This window comes from Lolium perenne, chromosome 4 (genome assembly GCF_019359855.2).
Source record: "Lolium perenne isolate Kyuss_39 chromosome 4, Kyuss_2.0, whole genome shotgun sequence".
NCBI classification, from domain to species: domain Eukaryota; kingdom Viridiplantae; phylum Streptophyta; class Magnoliopsida; order Poales; family Poaceae; genus Lolium; species Lolium perenne.
Genome location: NC_067247.2, coordinates 159,912,847 through 159,923,699, shown reverse-complemented (window position 1 = coordinate 159,923,699; position 10,853 = coordinate 159,912,847). Strand labels below are relative to the sequence as shown.

At 48.1% G+C, this 10,853-nt stretch overlaps 1 protein-coding gene across 2 annotated transcripts; it reads right to left on the bottom strand.

Annotated features, from left to right (window-relative positions):
* Window positions 1-483: 483 nt before the first annotated feature.
* LOC127294309 (uncharacterized) lies at window positions 484-4,038 on the bottom strand. 2 transcript variants are annotated; one of them, XM_051324092.2, is made up of 6 exons: window positions 3,709-4,038; window positions 3,404-3,607; window positions 3,223-3,300; window positions 3,043-3,108; window positions 2,879-2,944; window positions 484-1,548 (listed from the first exon to the last, which is right to left on the bottom strand). In XM_051324092.2, exons 1-6 carry the CDS (start codon window positions 3,871-3,873, stop codon window positions 916-918), a joined length of 1,212 nt encoding a protein of 403 aa, XP_051180052.1. In that variant the 5' UTR covers window positions 3,874-4,038; the 3' UTR covers window positions 484-915. The 2 variants fall into 2 exon arrangements, with proteins under 2 accessions (XP_051180052.1, XP_051180053.1); XM_051324093.2 differs by having other exon boundaries at window positions 3,404-3,604.
* Window positions 4,039-10,853: the final 6,815 nt, after the last annotated feature.

The following is a 10,853-nucleotide window of genomic DNA, read 5'->3' as shown; positions in this document are numbered from 1 at the left end:
ACACTAAATATAAATGTTATAATGTATTATCTCTTATTGTTATCCCTACCAATAAATGAGAATTAATTAAATTTGGAAAGAAATTGAATTGCTAAGGGAAAACAAATGATACAATAGAGAAAATAGACACCTAAGAAAAGACAATCTTCTCTTTCTTCAATCTCTTCGCCAACTTAGAAAAAATCTTACGTGGAATCTTACGTGGCAACTGTAAAGGAAATCTTACGCCACCCCCATTGTACATTTCCCATACACCAGGGAAATATGCCTGCCGGGGCAAATCTTTCGAGATTATTTGAACTATCTTTCTGAAATTATTAGAATTGAAAATCCTGCCGATTACCAAAAATACAAAAAATTAAACTTTAGAACTTGGTTTTAAAATTTGTCTTAACTGTTCTGGATTTCTCAGTAACTGGCAATCCCGACCCCTCCAAGGTTTAAAATCGGGAGCTAAAACCTTGGCTGAATAAGAGCATGATCGATGAATAAACATTCGTTTCAGTTGATTCACTGTTGGAGCTGGTAAAAATTGCGACTGACTAGTACATAAAGAATCGTTACATTGCGCACAACTCCGGTGCTATACATCATCGGACCACTATTTTTGGCGGTTACAGATTGCACCAAAGAATGAGAAAACGGAAAACATTTCTTCAGTGCCTTAGGGCATAATTGAAATGTAAACCTACCTTCCTAGACACACGATGGAGATAGAAATACTGAAGACATTATTAGTAGAAAAATGGTAGAAACTGTACTATACTAATATCAGTATTGTTGTTGCTTGCCTCCAAGAAACCAATCGTCATCATCAGTTCATCACCAATGCCATGTCAGTGACTCAGCGGCAGTAGTGCCATGCATGCATGCGTCCCCTTGGTAATCCGCTAGGATCATAGACCGGCAGCGTAATTACCAGTGATCGGCAGCGCCATGGCGGCTGCCGGCGTGCATGTGCTTGAGCCTTGTCAGCTCCTTCCTCCTCCTCCTGGCCTCCGCCGCCGTGGCCGCCTTCTCCCTGCCGCTCAGCGCGACCTGCAAGCCCACAGCTGCTCCCACCACGCCGCCGCTGCTCTGGTGAGCGCTCGCTCCGGCGGCGGCGCTCTTCTTGTCGGCAGCGTCGATGGCAAGGGTCAGCGAGCACGGGTCTTCGTCCTCGTCGGTGCCCTCCCCGCCCGTGGTTCCGCCGCCGCCCGGGCTGCCGGCCGTTTCCTGGAGCGGCTGCACGTAGGAGGTCGGCGACCCGCGGGGGTCGGCGGCGGCGACGACGGGGTAGTACCACGCGCATGGCGGCGGGATGCATAGCGGCGGCGGGGCGTGTCCCGCCGCGCTGTTGCCGACGTGGTCGTACGCCCCCGGCCCGCACGGCGGCCACGAGCCCCAGACGTAGGGCACCGGCATGGCCGGCGGCGGCGCGCTGTACATGAAGCTTGGCTGCGGTGGCGTGGACGGCGGGGAGGCTTCCGCTTGCTGGGCCGGCGGCGCGATGTCCATGGGCGTGGTCGCCGGCGTCGAGGACGGCTTCTTCTTGGACGTCTTGGCCACCTGCAAAGAGGAAACAACACGACTCGGTCAGCACCTGCACTAGTCTCTGGGTCTGGCATGGTTCAGTCACGACCAAATATTTGCATGTATTGACGGAGAACGTTGTGAGACGTGTGTTGGACGTGGGGAAAATTACTCTTGCCCTACTACTCTACTAGTGAAATGTGAACGACCAAAGTCAGTTAACCTTGTGTGTGTGTGTGTGTGTTCCCTACAAAATTGACTTGTGTTTGTAAAAAGAGCCGGAATTACTGTCGGTGCAACTTTTTTCAGATCTGGCTTAAAGACTGGCCGCAGTAGCAACAGTTTGGTTGTATGTGTGTCTGGCTCTCCTTTTGCCGCCCATGCCACCACCGACATGGCGCATGGCGAGCTTCTGACTAATCTTACTTGGCTCCGTGGGAGCTCGAAGGGTTGAATTTGCAGATACGAAACGCCGCGGTTAGCAATGTCTTCCCAACAATCGAGATAATGAAATGGAGCTTCTGTTCTCTATGTTTTTTTTTTTAAATCGGCGGCTGATTTGCTGAGATTTGTGCACATCAGCGCAAGCATCTTTATTTTGGGGGTAGAGATGCAAGCTAGATCCCGCAAAAATCCGAATCATAGTTCGTTTCATGATTTCTAGCTCAAAATTTGATCATAAAATTTGAACTAGAGACCACGAATTGAAATAGGAAGTTGAATTTTGACGGGATCTTACTAGACACCCCTTGTTTGGGCATCGTGTCGTACCCATGAAAAGTTCGGGTAGGGGGTTTTGCCAGCTTCTCGATCGCGTCGGGTCGAGTTTATCCGAACAGAAAACAATACTCTTTGGCCACTTGTTACGTCATCTGCACCTGTCCTTCCATGATGGTTTCATACAGCAAAGCTATACGCACACATGTCAGCTGCTTGGGCAAGCAGGCGCCAATGCGTGCCGCAATTTTCTTCTAACTCAATCGACCACCCGGCAGCACGTTCGCATGTGTGTTGCGCCGAGAAAGCACACATACCCAAAGAAGCAAAGACAAATAAAGCAAGAAGCAGTATATTATTCCAGATCACTGTCAGAGAGCAACTGCGATTAATAATATACAAACATCAGTCGACAGGCTCTTCCCCGTTGATGAAAAAAGGAAAGTCGACAGTTCCCTGTTTGACCATAATTAGTAGGTGTACGGCAGCGATTGACTGGTAGGGCATGTGGCCTCCTCTCCCAGGGGAACAACTGGAGCTGGATTGGAACATACTAGGTTCGATCCTCCTTATTTTCTTTTGCCCAGAAAGAAGAAATGGTGCTAATAATGGATAAAATTTAAAGGTAGGAAAGCGAAAGATGGTGTGCCTGTTGTTTCAGCTGCTTGTTGGTTTCTTTGAGGGAGATGTACTGCTCCAGAACCATGTCCTTCTCCTGCACAAAACAAGAACATTCAGAATTTCCAAATTTGGCATATGAAGAACATCACTGGAAATCGTATAGCTGAATCTAGGTTGATTGATCCAAGTAACCTTCTTCATGTTCTCGTTCTGTGACGCTAAATCCGCGACCTTTCTCGCCAGCTCGTCACGGATCGCCTGGAATCAGAACCAGATCAGATCAGACCGGGATTCAAACTGCGGAGGATTGTCTGACGAGAAAAGGAGGAATTTTTAAGTGCAATAAGGAGCGAGCAAGTAGCAATCACGTACCTGGCGGCGGAGGATGGTTTGCCGTGCGGATTCCCGGTTGGCGAGCACGCGCCGCAGCCGCTTCGCCTCCTTCTCGGCCTGCAATGATGTTCCGCGTTTCAGGATCGGTGGTTCAGGCGACGGCGCCGGTGGAAATTTTGATGTGCAGAGGTAGATAGATGAAGAAAGCGAGCGACTTTACCTCGGTGAGCACGTTCCGCGGCCTGCTGGTACCGTACCCCGTCACGGCCGCGGCGGCCGCCGCCGCGTGCATCGGCTGGTGCTGCTGGCCGGCGCCGCTGGAGCTGCTGGAGCAAGGGGAGGACTGGAGGCCGACGTTGCCCAGCTCCAGGCTCAGCCTCGTGCTGGCCATCTCCTCGTCCTCCTCGTGCTCCGTCGCCGCCTGCTGCAAGCGAACCGAAGCCGGCCGCCATCCATCGAGGAATCAGTTCAATTCCTTGCTTGGAAACCCAGGGCTGGGTAGATCGAGATGCAGAAATCGATTACCTGGGGTAGGGCGGCGGCGGCGGCGTGGTGCTGAGTGGGGAGCGCGTGGTGCTCGACCCCGGCCATGTCGGCGAGCGCCATGGCGGCGTGGAGCTCGACGTCGGCGCTGCCGACCCGCCGACATTGCCTGAGCTGCCCGCCGTCGGCTCGATCAGTAGCAGGCATGGGATGGGGCGCACGAGATCTCGTTCGAATCCGGTGGTGGAGGAGCTAGCGAGCGAGGCCGGCCAAGAGGAGGCGGGGAGCGGTGCCAAGCGAGAGTACGGCGGGGCCCTTGCTTCCCCTTTAAATATCCTTCCCCGGTGAGGCGGCGCAAGGAGGTCGGACAGGTGGTACCCCTCACCGGCGTCTGCGAGCGCCTGTGCGGCCGGATGGGGAGCATCTGGCCCGTCCGCGGAGGCCACGTCGCAGAGGCACGTGGAGCCGCCGCGTGCCGTGCCCAGCATGCAGCAACGGCTCGACGAACGAGGCGAGCGGGCCCGGGCCGGCAGTGGCCAGCCACTCCCCGTGCTGCGGGGCGTCGACGTGGATTCTGCGGCGGTACACGTGGGCGGGGTGGCCGGCCGGCCGGTGACTCGCCGATCGCCGGGATGGGGAGCCCGCAGGTCAGCACGGGCGGAGGAGCCGCCGCGTGTGAAACCGGACGGGCCAACTCCGGTGAGCGGAAGCGCCTAGAAGACAACGCGACTCAGACTCAGCAACTGGGCCGTTTGGCTGCGGCCGGCCGGAGCTAGCTGCATTGCATGCACGGGTACGGCCAAGCCTGGCAGTTCCATCCAAAGGACCAGTTAGCGTCCACTCGATCACAAGTAGTAGCTCAGCACTTTGTCTAGGTTCACGATTTATGACTTAACTACGAGCCGACACTTTACTCAATCTAAATATCTCGACTAAGCAAAATCAAACAGGTAAACACCCCCATGCATGTAAATTGGCCCTAGCCTTTTCTCGTAAACAAGGTCAGAATGAACGTTTGAGTAGCCTCGCTAGCCTACAATAACACCAACATCTCATCTCTAAGTGGAGAAGCTTGGCGATACTGGATTTAATACCAGATGTTAACTTCCATTTCGTTTTAGCCTAGCAATTAGCTTAGGTTTATACTTTATGCACATACGTCCCCTCTACAAGTGTACATGGCGATTAGCAAGACCAAGGAGGGACAAAGTATTAGAGGGGGCAAGGATGTGCCAAATAAGGAAAATTTCTTTGCTGACTAGGGGGAAATCATCATTTGGTTTGGCCTACTACAAAGATACAAGAAATTGAGAAGGGAGCAGCTGCCCTCCTTAGCGAATACGTTGGATCCGGCCATGGATGGTAGCCCTAATGCCCAGTGTAAGCATCTAATTAGGATTAGCATAGCATCGGCCTACATTTGGATGTTTATGTGCCTAGCATCCAGTATAAGCGAGGTACAAATCATCACAGCTTATTTATACCTCTTGAAAGCCGCTGATTAAGGTTTATCATATTATAAAATAATTCACAACATTTGTAAATACTTCCCAATATAATAAAGTTTTGATGGCTGACGCCTGTGATTTTTGCCTAGAGGCTTTTCACGTTAAATCCTGTGTTACCCGCTGTAATTTCCTTTTTCATTATTCGTTATATATTGCTTGTCTAGTTTGTAACACCCACCGTCATACAGCCGTGCCATCCAGCGAGTCCAAACAAAATTATTAAATTAATGTATATCTAGTGTATCTTGGGGATTACCTATCCCTTGTATGCATGATGATTCCGTTTTCGTTTCTCGTCCGAATCTGTTTTGTGCGCCGGTGCCAAGTATTGCTTCCTAATTAAGCAAGCCAAGCACAGATGTTTTCGTTTTCTAGACCGTCTTGAAACGTAGTACGTGACGACTTACGTAGGGCAGGGCAGCAGTCGGCTACCCAGATCAAGCAATTGGCCTCCCTATATTTTGGTGGCTGTGGTGGCTTTCGTTTCATCTTCCTTCATTCGATGCGATGTGGGTGAGCCCATGCTTGCACTTGCACGGCTGTTGTTTCCTGTCCGCCCAACCGCGGAGTCGGGATATAGGCCGTGTGTTCCTATCTTTCGACCTCTGGTAAGGAATCAACAGTTGTCTTTCGCCTCCCCTTTGCAACATGGAGAAATAATCTACACTGATTCCAACTCCAGGTGTTGGTTGTTCGCTTTAAGTCAGAGTGTTTTCGAGAAACTTAGCATTGCTTATTTTAAATAGCACGGAGTGTAGTATAGTGTTGGCGCGCCCACGCACACATCTATTCAGACAATTAGAGATCAGAGTAATCAGGCTCCCCAATAATGTTTCGGTACCGAGAGGAAAATCATCTCACACCCGAGAGTTCTCAATGCTTGTACTATTCCAATTTAGATAAATATGTGATATCTGTTTAGAAACACGGGGAGTATTTTATTATGAGCACAATACACCGTTTTCCTTCTAACTTTTTTAAACTGCACTTTTACTATACTATATATCATCGATAAAGGAATTAATAATATCCCCTCCATTCGCTAACGTAAGATATTTTAGTTTTTTCGATATATGCATGAAACCAGCAACTCGCCTAGCCCAACATCCCACTATATTTCGAGAAGAAGGAACACAAGGTTTAGGACCATGTCACGAACCATGCAGGACAGCACCAAAGTTGCCAAGGCAACCTGGACCAACATGCATCCCCTCATGCACGTAGAGGAGTCGTCGAGAAGAAAGGTAGGTCTTGACCAACTCGGGGAAGACGCCGACCAAGATGCGTCCGCCATGTTGTACATTGCGCCCTGGAAGGCCAAGCCTTGGGGCAGCGGCCAACACCTACATCATATCGCAACGCCCCAATCTCTGATTGCCGCATTGGTCTTTCCGCGATGACCTAGATGGCATCTTCAAGAAGATAACGACACCATGGCAGCCGATGCTTAGCTCGGTTGATCAAAACTAGGGTTTCCCCTTACATGCAAGGAAACGGGAGGCATGGTGAAGGCCATGAACATACACGCCTCTAGGCAGCAATCCTCGCGGGTGTCGCCGTGTTTAGCATCACCCACCGCCGACCAGGGCTTTCGCCCCGGCCATACACCTCGCTGCAGCCCGAGCAAATGGGGGCGAGGATGAAAACCACAGATTTTAGCCTTCACCACCCAGAGGAGAGTAACACTGAAGCTAGAGAAGGCAGTGCCCACCACCGGCACCACCACACAAGTCGCCGACCAAATCAGGGTCTCACTCCCGCATCCATCGTCGAGGGCCTCGGCCGCCTAGCGTGCAGCGCCTGTTGGCACGACCACATGAATTTGTAGTACGTAGGAAGAACGCATGAGCCTACACAGTTGTCATAAAAGGAAATTATTCTCCATATATCTCAAATTAGATGTCCCGTATCTTCTAAGTTACATATATTCATACAGTAAAACACATCAATGTACATTCTTACCTAGATAAATCTACAACAAGTATTTGAGGACAGAGGATGAATACACGAGGTTGGACCTAATCAGTAACAAAACAAACACGGGCACGTGTCATTCTACCTACAAGCCGTATAGTTGAGCTGTTCACAAAATTAATGTAATTCTTGATGTAAACGCGCGGTACACAGAATGGAATAACCGTCAGTGCACATACACTGAATCAGAACGTGTGGCTGTGCCGATGTGTACACCGATCCAGGAAGCAGAGGCGTGCGCTGACCGTTGATTAGCGGGTTTGTTCCCTGGCGCTGGTGGTGGTGGGTGCACGTACATGCGACGAACCAAGCCTTTGGTGACGACGCTGTCAGTGTAGTGTAGTGTAGCTTGCTGCTACTGTAATACTGTATCGTATTGTATCGTTCTGAGCTGTGCCGTACGTCCGTCCGTGTGGTGTGGGATGTCGATCCGGCGGGAGCAGGGCAGAGGATGTGGTGGTCCTGCTGGGCCCGCCATAAGACGACTGACGTGCCATGTGGGCGACACGTGGTTCGTGGTCAGAGGCAGTGTTGGCGGTCGGCATCTGGGCATGGCGCCTGCTAGGTGGGTCCACTATCATGCCGCGAGTTTTTTTAAAAAGCACGGCACGTACAAAAGAAGGTTAAAAATATGTACATACATTCACTTTGATAAAAAAATATAAATATCCAAATTTTTAACAAAATTAAGACATTTTTGGTGTAACTGAGGTCAGAGGGAGTACGCGAGAACCATTGAACCAACACGTACAAAAAAAAAAAGGTCCGCAAAGTATCCATCGATGAATGCAACGAGTTGACGCTCACTGATTTTTACTTTTTGTACACTAAAATTACCTTTTTTTTAAATAGGGATATACCCCGGCTTCTGCATCGTGATGATGCACACGGCCTTTTTACTAATAAAAGTTCAAGATCTTTAAGATTTACAACTCACGCATCGCCAAGAATTGATACAAAAATCAACCAGCGAAAGAAAAATAACCAGCGAAAGAATTGATACACTAAAATTACTTACATACACTCACCCTGCGAGTTGTGAGTACATCAGAGAGACTAAGTTGAAGTTGAAAAAATTGATCCACAAGAGCTTCAGATTAATTAACATCCTCTCGCTATCAACGAAAATATCGACTCACACTGAAAAATATTTCGTCTTTATAATACAAATAAAGTGTTAAACCTAAAATTCAAACTATGATAAGCTAGGGATGCCACTGTTCTCTTAAATATCCAAGCACATGTTGGTTCTCACATCACGGATTCTTTTTAATCAGTATCCAATTAGCCATTGATGAATACTCAAAAGAAATAATGCACTACTTGTTCTTTCAGATACTTTGCGGCGTATTATAAATTATCGTTTCTTAAACTGCACGTCACAGCATGTCTCGATCATAAAAAAATCTCCTGCAAAGAAAACTAAATATCTAATTAGTAATTTAGGATCGTCACCAGGTCGAGCAAGTACACGCACACTGCTTCTCGAGACAACGATTCATCGATGTAGCCACCTAGCTAGGAACTACTCCTACAGAGTACTAGTCTACCATATACAATTTCAGGCAACTCGAATGGTGTTTTGGCACCCGGGAGCATATGATCCGGGTTGTTAAACTTTATTTTAAATACACTTTCAAAATGTTGAAAAATTTAAACACAAAATTTAGTGTGTACATTTCGAAATTCTACACGTTCACAAAGTGGTTCCACATAAAACTGACATTTTGAGTGTCATCTGTAAAAAAGATAAATTTTGATGTAGAAAAAGGTTGTGTACGAGACGTTTTGTTTCTCTTTTTCATAGAAGTCACAAAAAATTTCAGTTTTTCGTAAAACTTGATGTGCGCACGTAAAATGTCGATACGTAAGCGATAAAATTTTTGTACGAATTTTTTCGACATTTCAAAATTGTTTTTTGGGTGGCAGGAGCATATGCTCTCATGTGCCGAATTGAATTTCCGGCTCATCACCCGCTATACAAATATTCATCGTCCAAAAAAGGATAGACACTCAAATTTGGATTTTCTCATTTCATGATATAACCAAATTGGGTGGATCTCCACCTATTTAAGTACTGCCTAGCTATACACACATTCATCGTCCAAAAAAGGATAAACACTCAAATTTGGATTTTTTGACTCCATGATATAATCAAATTGGGTGGATCCTCCACCTGTTTAAGTACCGCTTGAAAAGAAAAACCTAGTAGCCAGTTCTCATGGCCGGCGACCGACCATGGCTATAGTGGCGCAGCGGCTCGAGCGAGCACGATGGTGGTGGGGCAGCCCGAGAGCATGGGTGGGGAGGGGGTTGCGCTTGGGGCTAGTCGGCAGAGGCGATGTCGAGGGTACGTCTGTTGGTGGGCCCAACATTGCCTGGACAGGTCATGGTCCCGGTTGTTTGGCTGCGCACTGAGCACTAGAGCACAAGCAACACATGCTAGTGGAAGTAATTAAGTTGTGCCAGCTGGTGTGGCATGTTGTCCGTGGTGGCGGTCGTCCCGTTTCGCTGCGATCTGGCGGCTAGGGGTGATGATGCGGACAACAATGGTGCTCGTCGCTATGACGAGGAGCCTAGATGTGGCATCGTGCGAGGTGCTAGGCCTGGCTACCCAGTTCTGATGGCTTCGACAACAGATGTTTCCTTGGGCAACACGTCCTTCTTGAAGGCGCAGTTGAGGCGGTGCTCTCGCTCCTACGCTTTGGGAAACTTCAGGGGAAACCCCAATTAGCATGCAAGATTGAGCGAGGGAGGCGGTTTTGTGTTCTATGCCTCTTGGGCCCTCGTCTTGGATTTTACGCAGACATGAGGGACCCATGCGAGTGTGATTATAGTGGTTGGTGAGGGTGAGTTGTTTTGCATCCCTTAGCGACTTCCAATAGAAAGGCGGATGCAACCTCGTGCCTCGATGAGCTCCAGGTGAAAATAGTGCACCAACCTTGGTGATGGAGGTATTCCCGTACGTCGTTACAACCCTAAGAACCATTCTCTATGGATTCCCTTCACCACCCACACCGGCTGTGCCTATCGGTTAGTGTGGCTCGTGATGCCTTTGCCACTTTGTCTTGGGCAAGGTTGATGTAAAAAATGTTTCTTCTGCCATCATGACGCCATCACAACGAGACTATTAAACATCTTTTCTTTTAATGCAAGTTTGCTAGATCTATGGTCAGTCTTCAACACCGACAGAGCATTGGGCCGCTAACCTAAGTCATGCTAAACATGATGGTTGAAGTTTACAACATGAACATCCAATGAAGAATTTGAAATAAAAAGCTATGTAAATAGTAAATAAAAAGAAGTGCTAAGAGGTTAATTTGTCTGTTTGTCTTATCATTTGAGTATGGATAGTCCCAAAAGACTCTTCGTACAATGGGACAATAGGTACCTCAGGACCACCTTGTTTGCAACTATATGCATATTATAACGAATAGCTTGTGGTCAAGTTGAGTAAGCATGTGGAATGGGTACTTGTGGTCAATGCGCATGAGACATTCAACTTGTAAGGAGTCAAAAATATAAACCATACTTGTTTTCACTTTAGTGATGCCCATTCTTATGATTACCATTCACATGAGTTGCATATCCAAAAACTTTATGCTCTATTATCAAAGTGTTGGCATGTATATTCCCTACTTACTTTCTGCTACTCAAGTATCCTCATATACAAAGAGAAATAAGATGATTTTGGACCAAATTCTA

Coding starts and splice junctions, on each gene's coding strand:
- LOC127294309 (XM_051324092.2), bottom strand. CDS start 3,873: ATGCCTGCTACTGATCGAGCCGACGGCGGGCAGCTCAGGCAATGTCGG. Junction 2,945..3,042: donor AGAACGAGAACATGAAGAAG/GTTACTTGGATC, acceptor TGTTTTGTGCAG/GAGAAGGACATGGTTCTGGA. Junction 1,549..2,878: donor ACAAGCAGCTGAAACAACAG/GCACACCATCTT, acceptor TCCTCTTTGCAG/GTGGCCAAGACGTCCAAGAA.